The sequence below is a fragment of the Falco rusticolus genome, chromosome 14, assembly GCF_015220075.1.
Source record: "Falco rusticolus isolate bFalRus1 chromosome 14, bFalRus1.pri, whole genome shotgun sequence".
NCBI lineage: Eukaryota > Metazoa > Chordata > Aves > Falconiformes > Falconidae > Falco > Falco rusticolus.
Window position 1 is genome coordinate 7,897,911 of NC_051200.1, and position 17,298 is coordinate 7,915,208.

The 17,298-nt window shown below is 37.6% G+C and overlaps 1 protein-coding gene across 3 annotated transcripts in view; it reads right to left on the reverse strand.

Moving 5' to 3' along the window:
- Nucleotides 1-17,298, reverse strand: part of LONRF3 (LON peptidase N-terminal domain and ring finger 3) — a 37,317-nt gene that overhangs the window by 17,385 nt on the left and 2,634 nt on the right. Inside the window, exons 4-13 of one of the 3 annotated variants that reach the window (XM_037408590.1) lie at nt 15,336-15,491; nt 13,710-13,950; nt 12,930-13,020; nt 10,015-10,129; nt 9,472-9,593; nt 8,693-8,851; nt 7,499-7,661; nt 6,526-6,675; nt 5,632-5,792; nt 20-4,904 (exon numbers count right to left, since the gene is read on the reverse strand). In XM_037408590.1, the coding sequence (XP_037264487.1) occupies nt 5,634-5,792; nt 6,526-6,675; nt 7,499-7,661; nt 8,693-8,851; nt 9,472-9,593; nt 10,015-10,129; nt 12,930-13,020; nt 13,710-13,950; nt 15,336-15,491 (1,356 nt within the window). In that variant the 3' untranslated portion in view covers nt 20-4,904; nt 5,632-5,633. Of the gene's footprint in view, nt 1-19; nt 5,793-6,525; nt 6,676-7,498; nt 7,662-8,692; nt 8,852-9,471; nt 9,594-10,014; nt 10,130-12,929; nt 13,021-13,709; nt 13,951-15,335; nt 15,492-17,298 lie in introns of those variants that run through there. The other 2 variants (XR_005107572.1, XM_037408591.1) reach the window with 2 other exon arrangements.

Sequence of the window (17,298 nt, forward strand, 5' to 3'; positions counted from 1 at the left end):
TGTTATGCAAGCCAAAGAGTAAAGAACACAAAAATTTTAATTAGCAAACAACTGTCCACACAGACATTGTTGGTACAACATAGTTATAAGTACATCTACAAACACATACAGGTTCTTTGGACTATGATTTTTTAAAATATATTTTATATGACAATGTGAACAAATCTGGAAAAAGCAAAATTACTTCAACCTTATGTAGAGGTAGCTGAACAGTACTCCGTTCAGTGATATGAGAGTATAACTTAGGTTGCATTTCAAGTTCATTACAGTGCACAAAAGGATGTTTTACAAACAAATGGAATACACAAGTCCACAAAACTTTTTATTTAAAATGGCTTGATATACTTCTGGCACTCTAGTAACCACATAGCTTGATGGAATTAAATTGGACAAGTATATGGTTCCAAATTAAGACATCTTACACAGATAGTCTTTTGCTCCTCATTTTTATACTTCTCCCGTTCCTCACCAGGGAATTATAGACACTATTACATTGTTTTTGCTACACTTCTGCTCTGTAAACCTTTGTTCTGCAAATTGAATGTAAAGATTTAAAGGTGCATATGTTTGTACTTATAAAATATATGGCTATGACTATTAAAAAGCTCAAGAATGGCAATAACAGAATACAGGCACTTCTACGTGAGGGTTACTTTAGACCTTATGAAACTTCAACATTAGTAAGCACTTCACATGATACCTGGATGAGTAAGTCAATGTAGTAGTTCAGGTTTTTTATTATTCACCATTTTAATCCTGTCTAAGCAGATTAGTTTCTTGTCCTCAGACAATATTTATTTAGCAAAGTGTTTCAAAATAGTGACTCTGCTGAAACTACCATTTTTCTGTAGCTATAAGACTTTCAGTGATTTACTGGGCTTTGGAATAAACCCCAGGATCCTAAACCATCTGCTGCACCAGTTACAAGTTAGGTTGTGAAGCTGAAACTGAGTGAGAACTAAGCAGGGATTGAAAGTAGGTATTGAGTTCATCTGATGTAGGACTCGGGGGAACGCGGAGCACTATCCTAAGTGCATATAGTTCCATTGGATTTATATGCACAGAAAACCTGTAGTTAAGTTACACTTTCATTTAAATAATAATTTGTGAACATGTTCTCCATTCCTAAACACTGCATTTAAATATAATTCCTATCTGTCAGTCATTTAAACACCAGTAAAACTTCAGCACCAAGTAGAAATCATTAAAATGAAATTTTTTCACGACAAGAACAATCAGCAAGGGAATAATCTCCCCTGGGAAGCAGTGGATTACCCGACATCGGATACTTAAGATTCAGCTGGACAGGGTGCTGGGCCATGTTGTCTAGATCATGCTTTTGCCAAGAAAGTTTGGACCAGGTGATCCCTGAGGTCCCTTCCAACCTGGTATTCTATGATTCTATGAAAAAACCATCTAAAACAAAACTTAATTTTATAAAGCTCTTTCTCTACAGCACAGATTAATCCAGACCTGCTACATCCAAACCTACCTTTTTTTTTTTTTTTTTTTTTTGTTAGATTAAAATAATCTTTGGATTAAGAAATCCATGGTTCAGGTGTTCTGCTAGTAAGTAGTCAGGACAGAAGGGCAGGCCAAGGAACAGGTCAGCCATTCAGTATGACAGCTGGTATCTCTTATTGCTACAAAGGTAATAAAAGATATCAGCACTTAAAAAAAAAAAAAAAAAGGAACTTTTACAACTAATGCCAGAATGTCACTTAAGACTTGGTATGGCAGTGGCCTATCACACTATTTTATCATTTCATTATTAAAACTACTAAACTACTTCCCACAACCGTGTCTGAGTCCACTCTCAGGTTTCATGATTTCTCCTATTAATCCAGCCCTATCTCTGGTTTGCTTTCAACCAAGTCATGCTAGCCAAGATAATAGCTATTTTCATAGAAACATATCCCCTTAAGGTATTCTAGGCAAAGGAGCATGTAAGACAAAGCAGTTATTCTGAGTGTCCTAAACCTGTCTATAGCAGGAATGAAAAATTACTATTACTTTCTGCAGAAAACTTCATTTTTAATTAGAAGCCACATAATGTGTATGTACAGAGATTTGGAAAGGTGATACAGCCAGTCTTTGTTATTTAATGTATTTTGTTAAATACTTCATTTACAGAAAAGTGAGATATTTCAGATTAACAAAACTATATATTACAAATGCAAGTCTAAAACTTTCAAGAAGTTGCTGGGAGATGTTCAGGTGATATTACCCAGGAGACTGGCACTTAGTTAGAGTTTGAGCTACTCTTTGTTCTCTCTCTGCCTGCGTTACAGAAGACTTGCTTTTTGTACTCCCCACAGCCTTTATTTTTAAAGGGAGATTGATCACATTTACTCAGAAATAAAAGTTATTTCTATTGATTTCAGTAATCCTAACTCAGTGACCCAAGGTCAATGGAAATTGACTTCTGTGAAGCACAGTGACTTCTGTGAAGCACTATGCATTACTTATGTCTGCACAACAAAGATTAATCAGTACTTCTGGCCACATAGGAAATGCAAGTTTGAGTTATGATTTTTATTTTTTTTTTTAAAACAGATGGGCAAGACTGGTTATAGGACTGGGTTCAGTGTCTAGAAAAATCTGAAAAGCTTAAATAAAATACTCCTCAATTAGCATTTTATCTGATCAATGCCATTTCTGTAATGAATTTTGAAGCATTTTAAAATCTGTTAGGCTGTTTATTCACATCTCTAATAAACATTGCATTTACATCCTTGTACTGATTAATACAACTGAAAAAATCAGTACTGTGGCATAACTAGAAGATTTCTTTTGGTTTTGAACCTCATTACTGAAACTTTACAGTCTCAGCTTACTGAAGGCTAAAGCTACTCCTTGTCTAGCTTTTCCTGGACAGGTCTGTGTTCTCTAGCAAATCTATTTCTCAGTATTTTCTTTTCTTCTGATGGCATTTATAGACTTCAGCTATTAATCTAGGATGTGCAGCCATAAAGCAGTCCCAGACAGAACACCACTGTACACATACAGATGAATTTTCCTCATGTATTCAGTTTGTTGTGCATATGCAGATCAACTGTACGCATGACATGCAGTAAGCCATGTTTCCAGGTTGCAACAAATGCACTGGGCATTCATGAGAGGGGCATGTAGAGAAGTTTCTGCTTAGGAGATTCTGGCAGCTTTACTAAAGGCTAATAGAAAAGCCAGTATTCACTTTTAAAATCAAGGGTTCTTTCCATGTCAATTTCTAAATCAACAAAATAGGCTGACTATAAATATGTGGAAGATGTAGCATGCAGGCAAGAAGAACAATGACATCAGTGAGAAAACAGTTTAAAATAGGTATTTAAGGTCCTTTTCTCACAGGTAAGAGTAACAAAGTGACAACTTTTTTCTACGGGAGCAATATAAGCCCCTTATATGTTATGCAATACATAATGGTTTAAGGAAGAATTGCATTTAACACAGCTTCACTTCCAAACAAGTAGAAATCACTTTGTTATTGACTTAATGATGACAAATGCCATAGCAGGTGTCAGCCACCATACACTTGTTACTGTTCAGAACATGTATGTATTTCTAGATGTTGTTTACAGAGAAGCTTGTAAAGTACCACCTATGGAAGAAGTACAGCGATCTAGCAGTGTGGAAGTAGCATTCCTAGAGCAGCTCAATGCAATCACAGGATACATATTCCATTTGCATCACAAGGTTGAAACACGTTTGTCTTCCATTTGTTTCTTTGGTACCCTTATGGAGAAGTTCTATAGAATTTAACAAGAGGGGGGAAAAAAGGTAGTTTTATGGAAACTTAACAGTATGGAAGTTACTTTTACACTAACAAATAGTTCTGATGAGATGACGGAAAACACATGTAGAACTGACATTAAGTTTTACTGCAATTTTTCATAAAGGCATGGAATGGCAAAGAGTGCTATTATCCCGGGTATAAATAAGGAAATTTGTTGCATTCCATAACATTCTCAATTCAATCTATTTTTTGCCCCTGAAAAGGAAAACAGTAGCTTAGAATGAAAGGCCTGGTTCTGCTCACATTGAAACCAGTTAAAGTCCAGAGTCAGATGAGGCAAGATCAGTCCCAGACAGTGGTACACTGAAAGCAATAGAAGCAGCAAAACAAGTATATGAACTGTTGATCTAAATAATCAAACCCAAGATACTTCCTACTCTCATTTGTGCCCTATTTTCACCTTTTTTTTTTATAGCTAGAAGTCATCATGCTAAAATTCACTTTTCCTTGGGAGTTAATGATTATTAGCAACACTACCCAATCTCTTAAAAGAAATGCAATGGCTGGGTAGAGTTTGAAGCTAACAGAAACCTGAAGATGGGATGAAATGAATAGCATTTATTACAACGTATTCTTTCTTATGTGCTACAAACTGCACTCTCAGTCCTACAGTTCAAAATAACTCCCCCTCCCCCAAACACACTCCAAACCCAAATCCCACCACACAATTGAAAGAAAACTGATCTTAACAGCAAGAAGAGTTGATATAAAAAAATTTATGTGGTAACCTACAATGAAATGATACCAGTACTTCCAGTTTTCTTCAGGAGAAGCAACTTCTCATACATTGTGGCTTTTTCTTCGCAGTTATTTGTAGCCATTATCCATTCTTGCAAGAAGGAGTTCAGATATACATTAAACTCCAAGTTACTCTCTGTTCTGTGAAAAACTAGGGGATAGATCCTTCTGTCACCACTATGGCCAATTCCCACTGACATCAGCTAATCAGTACTTGAATTTACTCAAGCACTTAAACACTCATGCTTAAGGTTAAGCATGTGCTTGACTCTTTTGTGGTATCAGGAACCAAGTCGCAAGCATAGGATCAAGCTCCAACAACTGTGCTTGAGTTCTCAGACATAATCTGTATATTCAAAGACTTCACAGCAGGCTGTTTCAGGGAAAAAAAAAAAAATCCTTCTTAAGCTACAGTAGAACTGGGGATAAGTAGAAAAACATTCAAAGTATTTGAACACAAATATGAAAATTATCTAAGCAGTTGCTTGTGCACTGCTAGAGTTATCATTTTGCCCCCAGTCATAAATACAGGGTAAAAACACTATAAATAAATAGAGCAGCTCACTTTCCTTTAGGGAATGAACACATAAATAATATACATTTTGAAACAAAAACTTATAGTGCAAAAATAAATTATCGAACAGAAGTTGTGAACATTATTTTACACAATGCTATATAAAACCTGAACCATTTGGAATAAAAGACTTTGCAGTTCACTGAAATAATGCATTAACATTATTATTTCTGCTTCACATTAAACTGCACAGTTTATCCTTTATCCACTAAAAAAATAAAAATAAAATAAATTAAAAAACCCTTAAGCTTTTTAAAAGATTTATGGCAAACAAGATCACTTTTTGTTCTATCACATTTGTTATTAATTTAGCAGTGCAGTGATTGAATAATCATCTGAGAGTTCCAAATGGAAACTACTGAAGTATCCATAAACATCCCTTGCTCTTTAGAACTCATTTTCTTTGAAATTCAGGCTTGAAACATCCTGACACTCAAATCTGTAAGACATTATTGCAGTTAGATGAAGTTACAAGAGACAGTCTACAGTCAAGTACTGTGGGAGACTTCACAGCTCTCCTTCTCACCATCACCGTGATCTCGTACGAGACATGAATGTAAGGACACGTCTGATGCCATTCAAGCGGTCTTTGAGGGATTTCATGGCAAGGAAAGGGAGCTGAGCTCTGTTCTCAAGTGGAAGGACAGCTAAGACCCACCAGCACCAGGCTGGCCCGTTAGGGTTAGCCTGCAGTAAGGGGGGGAAAAATAGAAATTAGGGTAAACATACATGGTACAGTCTTAGTTTTGAAGATTTAACTTTGAAAACATGGTATTTTGATAGCCATCTAGGAAACAGGTCATTTCATCGCCAAATGGCTTGTGACTACAGGCTGGCTTGAAACAAATTGCAACCAAATTGCACTTTTCCTAAAAGTAGAATTTTGAAGGCAGAAGCAAGATGCATTTCTATCAACAATCTACAGGTTGGGCCTTTAAATTTTTTTTATTTTGTTCCCACATTATTAGTAGTATTTTAGTCCCATATTGTTATCGGCCCAGTTCTTTGGGATTCCTGCCTCCCTTCATACTTCATGTCACTACTTTGTATTTAGTTTTGTTATTATATTCTGTTGTTTTAGATGTTATTTTACCATTTGCAGTCCTTGAACAAGTTTCCTCTTGTCTATTTTCTCTCAGTCATTTAACTAGGGAAGCAGAGTAGGTAAAAAGGCATTTAAGTCTCCTGGGATCCATGCGGTCAGTTAAGGAGTCTCAGGAAGTTACCAAGTCTAAACAGGAGCTTTTTGTTCACAGCTGTGCTACCACTGGTGTATGGCAACATAACTTCGCTACTTCGCTTATGCAGGATAAGTAATATGAATACTCTTCTTAGTCTTATAACACCGTGCCTCCCAGCTTATCGGATAGCCCTGCTATTTCTGTCTCTAGAAGTTACATAAACCACTGACTCTGGATACCTGTGGGTCAGGATCCTTAGCTGGCATTGGACCAAAATGACTGAGAATTCGACTTTTGAGCGCTTGCTTGAGGGAGTTAAACCACATATATGCCTGATCATAGACTGAATCATGGAGAACAAGTAATGCAGCATACTCTTGTCCTTGCACCTGAAACAAGCAAAGAGAGGGAAGCTTACCGTTAGTTCAGTCTGCATGTTGGGGAAGGCACAACATTAGTTTTTAGGATTTTCTGGGGTGGGTAGAGGAAAGGCAAAGAAAAAAGTATGCCAAAAAGAGTTCCAGGATAAATCCTGAAAGCTATTTTGGTGTCCCCTGTTCTGCTCCCCATCCATCAAATCCTTCACTTTCCTACCCTACATTCTAAGCCAATGACACCTATTTACAGAACATGCACTTTCTGGATTGCTATATGAAAAGACTTACATAAACCATGACACAATACAGAAGAGATTATGCAAATCTTTTTTAATTAGTAGCAGCTCCTCAGAGTAGACATCTTCCCATTGTATACCAAAGGCTCATACATCACTCATTGTACTCTGCCTACATTTTTAAAATAAGAATTAATGTACATAATTTTGAAGGTGTAGCAGACCCAATCCTGCTGCTTCTTACCTGAATGGGAGTTTTCTAATTGGCTTCTATGCAAATGGAGGCAGGTGTCCCTTCCTGTCCCATCCCCCCTTGTAAACTGCAGTTATTCTGTCTAGAAGAGTGGTAAGATCTCACCCCGGATTCACTTCCTTTTGTCTTCTGCTAAAAAATTCTAGGAGAAACACTCTTCAGTATATGGGCAGTGTATGTGCATGTCTGTGGTAACTTACGTTTCCCATCTTTAACCATGAGCAGTTAGTAAATACCACCGATCTGTTCTACTCTAAACTGTTCTACAAAAGAGGACTCACTGAAAACGTATGTGCTCAGAATTGACACATAATACACAGTTTAAATTAAGTATTTCTAAATTTACCTTCTGATCCTCAATGTACTCAATATCTGCTGTATTGTAACCATCACGCTGGCTGTGCTGTATCACCTTAAACCTCCTCTTGCCAATGCTGTCTACAACAGAGCGGCCATCAGCAAAGAATTCAACATTTCTTATCTCCAGAATGCAGCCATAATCTGCAAACCTATTGAAATCAGAACAAAAGCAAGTAAACAAGTCTTATTCTCTCCACCCTTAGCTCCACAGAACTGCCACACAGCCAGTCCCCACCACAAAGGTATTTACCAGTGTCAGCTCATTTCTATTGTTCATAGTACTGACCTGCTGTAGTTCAAATTATTCCACAATTGTTTTTAAAACTATCAGGAAGATTCAGGCTGTCTAATCTGATTAACACTAACTGCATGTTTTGGAATACAGGGAGCATCTTATGAAATTGAAAGTTAGACAGCTCAGAAGCACACTTTCTCCATAATCCTAGTATGTTCAGTCAATTTGTACAGAAGAACAAGTGCAATACAGGGTATTAGAATCGTGGAAGGACTATGGAAATCCATGTTTTCCTACAATTTCAGCAGATTTTACTTTGTAGGCGTGTATTTTCTGTACATCATGCTTTTTATGATGTATACATACCCCATCATAAAAAGGGGGAGGAAAGCTAAATACAGAGACAGACATTAAATTACCCAAGACTGACTGCAAGTGGCTCAACACAAACGCTCAACCAGTAATTATGAAGGCTCTGCCGTACCTCTGTGGCCTCCACTATATCCAGAACATGAGGCTATAAAGGTATCCCAATAACTTAGCTACTCTTTCCATAATTTTAGAAAAATAAGCTCACCAATACACCTTATTGCCATTTCAATTTGATTTCTTGTGCCAAAACATTCAACAGATTTCAAAACAGTAGGAAATATACATGAAAAGGAAGTGTTACACAAGAGGTCTGCAGCTTAACTTTCTATAATATACATTAGCTGTGTATGTTTCAAGAAAAATGGGTAGCCCTATTAGTCAGAATCTAAGTGCTTTTAAGAAAAAAACTTCAGTCTTTGCAATGTCTTTAACCATCAGAATTAGAAAGAAACTTTCTCTACTGGAAAACTATCACAGATATTACAGCCATGGACCTTTCTGCATCTCTCCAAAGAAACTCGCTCCAGACTAAGTGAGGTATATCACACGGTCCAGAGCATGCTGCTCACTCACCCCTTTACCGGGTCACTGATGCACATCCCAAACTGTTTGGTGCCAGTCTCCATGCACCTTCGAATCATCAGGCGGTAACAAGGCTCAAAGATGTGCAGGGGGCATGGGACTGTAGGATACGCCATCGTGCAGACAAATATAGGAACATTCTTATTTAGGCTGTAAGAAAGAAAGGACAAATCAGAGATGATACTTTTACCAAAGTACTGACAAGGTATGAAATACATTTTATGCAGTAACATACTTTTTAATATTGTAACATCTTTAGGATGAAGTTCTTAATGAAGTAAAAACTAAAATTATTTCCCCCCTTAACTGACTAGACATTATGAAAGTAGTATACCACTTACTAGTAGAAGAATTTTTAGTTATGCTTTCTGGTTTTGCTAGTGAGAGCAAAACTACATCTCTATTACTGCTTTTATTTACTTTATTTTCCTTAATCCCATTTCTTTTCTACCCAGCACATTCCAACTCCCAGCCTGTGAGACCACTTCCACCTATTGTCTCACACTGTGGCTTTCATGGAAGGCCACTGAAAGCAACCACACTGCGTTTATAAAGCAGCCTTCTTGCTTGGGTTTATTGTTTAGCACCGTGTCCAGTTTTTATGCTAACTCAAAGCACAATTTCACCTGGACCCTGTTCTCTCTGAAATCACATGACATTAAGAAGCTCCTTTGTCAGCATCTTAGCTCGTGTTCCACAGCAGCAGGAGCCATTCATCAGCTAACGGCAGTAGTATTAAAGACTGGATTTTATATAACTGGATTACATACTTGGAAAGCTCTGCTATTTCCTCTTCGTAAATCTTTCTTCTTTCAGTGAGTTCCTCTGGAAGATATCTAGCTATTAACTCCTCCATTAGTACTGTTTTACAGTATTTCCTCATAGCCAAGCACTGCAATAAAAACATATGCAAGCAGTTACAGATATGTCTAGCATTTCCACATGTATGGTGCCCGTGCACAAGCAGTCATCTCTTAGCTCCATTTTCTTACGTCTACAGCAAATCAAAATGATCTTTTAAGCTTGCACTGCCACTAAGGAGTTGTTCATTGAACTATTCCCTGTGTTATGGGCATTTTCTTGGGAAACCTGGGAAGTAAAGTCACCTACAGTTTTTTTAAGTACAGGTCTGGCCCCAAGGTCTGAACAGAGGATACTATCCATGCTTTAAGTCAGAAGAACATTTTAAGAATCACATTCTTAAGTTATGTAGTATTTCCTTCGAGCAGGGAAATATCAAAGGTTTCTGAAGGTGCTACTTGATCCTGTTCTATGCCCTTGAATTTATGCTGAGAAGATCCAAGCCTCATTACCTCCGAGAGCCCTTCCTTGCACAAGGGACATTTTGGGTTGTGATCCAGGCATCTCTCAAGACATTTGAGACAGAAGGTGTGTCCACAAGGTGTAGTGACAGGTTCATAGAAGAGCCTGGATTGGCAAATCCAAAAACAAAGACAACAATATTGTGTACTGAAGTAAAAGCTGCTACCAAAAAAGTTGTTCCCTGCTTTTCACTTTTTCAACCTACTTCTGTATTTATTCAACTTTCTTATTGCCACCTAACATGAAAGGCAGCCCAAGAACTCTAATTTCAATGGATGTGAAAAAGCATATTGTCATTAACTTCCAACAAGCCAGGATTTAATTTTCCTCTGTGTGAGTGATAAATAGAAGCAGAAGTTGGACCATCTGACTTTCTGTAATGAAACTGAGCAATACTTGCATCACTATTACTGTGGAAATCATGTGATTACTTGTATGTGTAGAGCTAAGCACAAAATTGCTATTTGCAGTAACAGTCCACATAAGTGATGGCAATAAACTATTATTGCCAACTCTAATGGGGACTGGGAAAGCAGTTTTGTTAGAATAGACAGGTTTTTACCTTCAAATTACTGCTTTTCTGGAAAGTTAGTGGCATTAGATTCATGTTTCATCTACAAAAATATTTAAATGTATAAGGCCAGGTCTTCAAAGTATCACAGTATCTAATCATTACCCATTTACCTCTGTGACATTTACTTTCATGTAAGGATTTTCCACTTATTATGTGATATTGCAAAGTGATGTTTCCTTGCCAATAAGTATCTTAAGGAAATGTAAATAATACAGAAGCATTTTTTTTTAAATAGAAAACATTCAAAACTAGGAACAAGCTGTTAGGCATCTGCTATAACTTACAACATACTGTCTAAGCATTTTAAGGTCTCAAATATTAATCTAATTTAATTAAATTAATAAGTTTACTTTAAAGTATTACCATTTATCAAAACAGTACTCTATTACACATGTGGAAATTGTAAGAATGTAAACCCACATTTGTTAGCATCTTTGACAAGATAAGTGTATTTAAGAGTGTAATTGGCTCTGAACAGGAGTGTCATAGCCAGTTTATTTATAGTAACTAATGACATTGAATATTGACATTTAGGCAAGGGAACATATGAAGTACCACCTAAAATACCACACCTATCTTATTGCAGCTTGACTGTATATTGAACTCTTGCAAATTGTTTCATGAACAGAAACCTCACTTCACCAAGGCTACCTTATTCCTTTAAGCAAAGTAAAATACTGAATTCTACAATGTTTCAGTGAGCACTGCTTTGCATATGTAATCATTACTTGATCTGAAACACTAGCATAAAGACAAGAAATCCCTGCTAAAACGCAGGAGTCTGCTCTGGCTCTCACAAAAGCCAGCGGCAGCTTTTTCCTAATGACTCTGAGGGGACCTGGACCAAGCCTCCTGACTTACAGGAAGAAACACTATACACCAAGATTTCTCATGACATCATTTCAAGCTATTGTAACAGCAGAAAATAAATATACACTCCTGCTGAGTAATGCTCCTTCGCTTCTCACCACTATGTTGCTTTGACTATTATTTTTTCTCTTCTGCTTGCTGTTGGAGGAAATATAGATCAATAACATTTTGGCCACTCCATCAAACAAATAGGTTAATAACAGCTCCTGCAGTTAATTGTGAACAGGTCAGTAGGTTACTAGGTAATTAGTTCAAAGTATCTCAGGATCCAAATCCCTAAGATACTTCTGAAGAACATAGCAGGAAACAATTATAATCCATCTGTATTAATAGCAAGATAAAGATCTTGTGACCACTTCCCTTAGCCCAAGCCTTCATTGTTGCAGTGATGTTGAAAGTAACATCCTTCTACATGCAAGGTCTGTATTTGTGATTGCAATTACAAGACCAGCATCACTATCCTCTATACCATAAGGGAATCTGCATCCTTGAGCCAATTCCTTTAAAAATGTATTGTAGTCTGGCTGTTTCTGATTTAACATAGAGGATGAGGAAATAGGGCTAATTAATTTTATTAAAAACATCTGAAAAATGCTTTGTGGACATAATGATCATAAGCATGCACACTCATTAAAACCAGCTAAGACTAATTGAGTGGCTTTCTGTTAGAGGAAAGTTTTGCTCTTAGCAGTATCAAGTGTTTTGACAGCTGTATAAACTTTTGGAGCATGTTTCAGCTGTAGGCAGACAGGGAGGGGGGCAGATCTGGTTTATTCCAAGCAGAAGCAAACCAGACTCGAAGATTTCAGTTTGTCTGAAATAAATTGAAGGGCACCCCTTTCCCCTGCATACAAATAATAAAACAAAGCAACCCCAGAATTCTCAAAGTACAGGCCTTCAGAAATAAATCCACGAAGATGCTATCTGCTATTTAAGGATATATATCTCTTAAGCAATAGAGGAAAAACCCATGCTCTTGTTTGCTTGCAAGATCCTTCTACTGCAATAGTAGCAACATGGTATTTACATGTAAACTTGGAATAGTCATTGTATGAGGTCTCTTTAGCTACTTTATGCTTTGTATAACATCATACACAGCTCTACAAATACCAGAGGACAAACTGTGGTTTCGTGCACTACGTGTGTCAGTGGGTGGGTGTGTGTAACTCATGACAAGAAATCTTTCAGACACCTTCAATAACATGTTTCCTCAATGTGACCTTATAGGCCCTTTCCCAAACAATCACTAGGCTAGAGCAGATCAAGAAGTTCCTACTTATCAACAGTGTTCAGAACCAAAGGTCTCCAAATGCACCACTGGAGTAACAATTATAATAAGAACTAATTTCAAGTCAGCGGGAAAAGTAAGTACCATTTATGGTACTTTATGACCATCTAGGTCATAAAAGGAAAAAGATACAGCTTAAAAGGTGAAGACATCTGTGAGAACACAATGGATACCTCATACATAGGGAGCAGTCCAAGTCTGATGGATCCACAAATTCAAATGGAATATGTTGTCCAGTACTGTTCCCCTTAGTATCAACTGTATCTATCAATAACAAAACACACATTATACACAGCTCTGTTCAATTACATTAAACAACAGTACCCCATGTATCTACAAGCAGCATCTGATATTTACATGTGTATTGCAGTGAACCATTAAGCCTCATTACAATAATTTCTATGCAAAGCATCAAATTCAGTCTTGGCACAAATCAGCATACCTCCCCTTAGTTTCAGTGACATTATACCCACTTGTAAAGGGTTGAATTTAGCCTTGCATTAACAATTAATGTCAAAACATTTTTTTATTCTTGTTGAAAGTCTAAAGGGAGAAAAATTCTTCTGTCATACCATTGTAAATACATCCCACAGCATGAAAACAAGGCCAGGTATCATGAACTAACAGAATTTGTGCTTTTACACAAATTTTTATTGATCCAGAAAGTGCTAAGATTACGTGCAACATTGATGTTCCTTAAAATACTCAGAGCTCAACTATAACAAAACCTTGACCCAACCTTCTTAGCCCAGCCCTCACCTTTTTTAGATTTTTTTTTTTTTTTTTACACAGACAAGAAAGATTCCACATCATGCCCTGATCAGGCTGAAGTGAAAATATAAAAGCTAAAATGTAAAAATGTAACTTGGACCCTCTTCCTCTTAAGTTTTATAAAAGTAGAATTCCCACTGATTGCATGCCACAGAACTTCTCCTGTGCATAGTTAAACATACCTTTCTTCATCAGTTTGCAGGGTACCTCAGCATTTCGCATCTCCTCTGAGCAGCACTTCCTTTTCAGGAGGTTGCACTTCTCAGAAATGAGAAAAGTAGACTCTGGCATGGAGGCGAGTTTGTTCTCCTCTGAGCAGTCCTTTTTGCTCTCTGTGATTTGTATAGATTTCCTCAAACTACCAGAAGTAGTTACATTTGGTTCCTCTTGAACAGGAAAACCCTTTTTCTGTTCCACATTTACCTATGCGAAGAAAGGACTGACATTAGACCAATCTTCCAACAACTTGGTAAGGAAATAAAAAACCCAAACCTGTCACAAATTTTAATATTATGGATCACCAGGAAGGACTTTGTAGGTCAAGAAGCATCAGTTTGAGCATTGCTGTGTCAGGGCCTGATTTTAATGGAGGGGAAAAAAAGGCAGCAAACTATTCCCACCACCCCACCATGGCACTGAATATTTTCAGCCTTTATGTGTGGCTTTATAGCTTGGCCATGAAACTTGATTCAGGCAGAAATGTGGCTAGATCTCAGGTGAAATATATTGTTATCACTTAACCCATGGAAAAATGCACATTGTTTATATCATAATGATGGTATCAACCATCAAAGCCACCAAATCAATGCAAGTCTATTTTAAGGAAGCAGTATAAACACAAAATTTATAACGGAGATATCGCACCGAGCTTCCTTTAGCAAGACACATTTCTTTTGTAAAGGATAAAACAATCAGTCTTGATCCTGTTATGGCCACAGAACAGCCTGGGAGCAGCCATTATACAGGACGTCACCTATCAGCTTGTCACATCAACTCCCCGATGAACCCGAAAGCAGATACTGTGGATTTTGATCAGGAGCTGTGGTGATGCGTAACAGGAACATGAGTGAACTGTGCCTCAAATTATTTCATGAAAGGGTCATACAAAAGGATTTCTTATCAGAATATCCCAATAGCCTTTCCAGAAGGCACTGTCGCTGATTGTTCTGATCAGTCTCAATAGGGCTGCTCAAAACCTACCATTTTTGTTTGTAAGGACTAGTGAAGTTTTCTCCTACACATACAGTATATGCAAAAGCTATCCTCAAAGTTCAGGTTTCAGTGAAGCGAAGGTGATCCTTACAAACCCATGAACGAAAATCTCTACAGCCATTTACAAAACTGTGGCTGTGAAACCAAGTTTATGGAGTAGCTAATATAGCTTGTGGCTCGACAATAACCTCTAAGTTGTGTACAAAATCTGAATGCAGGATGATTTTGTCACCGACATCAATGACAGTTCAAGCTGAAACTGTAGATTTTAATATTTCACAGCTTTTGAGGCTCCCTCAATCCAATCTTCAGAAGCCCTTTCCCACTACCAACTAAGTGGAAGAGCTAAAGACAGTTACAGGAATAGAACCCGCTCAATTCCGGCATAAAAATCAGACCAGGGGACTTCTATTAAAGAAAAAATTCAGAAAAAGAGACTTCAGTAAGTCAACATTGTTCTGTATCTTCTGAAACTCAGTAAAAATCTGAGGAAATGCATTCTTCTATCTCCCAGAGGTGAAAAGGAGAGAAGGCTTCCCCATGTGAACATAACACACACAACAAATTAAGAACCACACATCAGACTTGATCTTTACCTTGAGCAACCTTTGTAGGTTATGGCTGGTGCCTCCAGATCCCACTGAATTTAGGAGATTCCCCTTTAATCTAGAGTGATGTGACAACAGCTGCAGGATATCGGGTAAGTGTTCCTGAGCATTTCCCGGGATGAGTGAAAACAAACTAAGTAGAAGCTGTGATATAAAACAGAATACTTCACTGCTTAGTTCCTTCCTTGCAACCTCTAAATGAAAAAGCAAGTAAGGGAATAGCTGAAAGAAGCATCCTTGAATTTGTTAAAACCATTTAAAGAGCCCTTTAGACTAGGGCAAGAACAAAAAGTGCAAGAGCTAATGCAGTATAGGCCAAACAGACAGCAAAAGACATTTTCAGAGTTAAATAAGCCCATAAAGTTATTAATCATTCCCTGATGTGACACGCACATGCCTTCATCCTCTTTGTCCTGCAGTTCAGAGCTCACCAGAAATGACCAACATCTTCCTTAAATGTTTTGTGCTGCACATCAGAAGCTTTCACTGGAGTTTACTAATAAGAGAGCACTCATCTCACAGGCTTAATCCAAGTTCAGTTAAGTAAACATATCTGATATTGTGAACTGTAGCTATTTTTAATTCACTTATGTGAGAATACAAAAAACCCGTAGACAGTAGAAAAATGCTACTTCATTTGCTATCAGAAAATAAGTGAATGTTTCAAGTAGCAGCTTGCAGCCACTTGTACAGCACAGCTTATCAGATGTTTATTTAAAAAAATAAACAGATCTGAATGCAAGACTCGCATTTCAAAAATTAATTTCAACATACTACTGAGGTGATCCTGCTGATGCCAGAGGAAGCCATGTGACAGCTAAGATTTTTTTTTTTTTTAAAGTGAAAAAGGATTCCACAGGATCGCACTTTGACAAAACTAACATGGACAGACAGTTAATACAAGCAGAACATCACAGCTGCACCCAAAGAATTTGGTAAAATGTAGCATGTCATTGTTATGCAAACAGCCTTGGAAATGACCCAGTAGAACATTGCATCATGGATGAACTCTGTGTCTGATGAGTGCACGAGTAATTCTTTCAGTCATAAGAAGCCTAGTTTCTCAGGACTGCACTGCTCAGAAATTACGCGTCTTGGATAAGGCTATTTGGAGTTGAAACTTAGAAATGTATCAGTTCCTGCTCTTTTTGCTCTAGTGCACACGATGTCTCTCAGCACAACTACGTGAACAAATAAAAATGACAGTGAAAGACTGCATGGAACCCACCAGGAGAAAAAAAGCTACCAAACAAAACGCCCAAATACCAGTGACAAAAAGCTCACAGGATATTGTATAAGGTTGTGATATCCAAATAAGATAGAAATTCAATTGCACAACAGCCATCCAGGTTATACCCTCTCTTGGTACCTTCACGAACAGTGCTTTACAGCAAGAATTCTACTGTGCTTTTAGGAAGCCTTATGTATTACAGCACACAGAAACCCCAAAGTTCCCATCCCACCAGTGATGGAAGAAAAGCATGAATGCACTGCCATACAAGAAATTTCAGTACGAGGAAAACAGAACTAATAGATTTTTATTACTGTAAGCTATCACTGCAATGCTGAGCCTTTTAGCTACGACAACAAAAAAAAAGTCAAATGTCAAAACACTGATTGACAGGAAATGAAATATTTGAGGGGTATGCAAAACAGAGCAGTCTTCACAAAAGCCATTTAAGAACACATACATCACATCTTAAGCTGCTACTGAAAAAAGCTTCGCTGCCAATCCATTTTGTTGCTTATTTAGCGTTATTAGCAACCTTTAAGAACTATTTCAAAACGGCTCTATTGTTCACTGCTTCCTTTCATGCCTCCCTCACGCACTGACACTCGCAGGACTGGCGGTGGGAAGAGAGCTGCTGCTCCCCAGCGGAGTTTGACGGGTGCTGCGTGTTGCCTTCTGCCAGTCAATGGCCCGATAACAACATTCAATAGCAACTCCCCC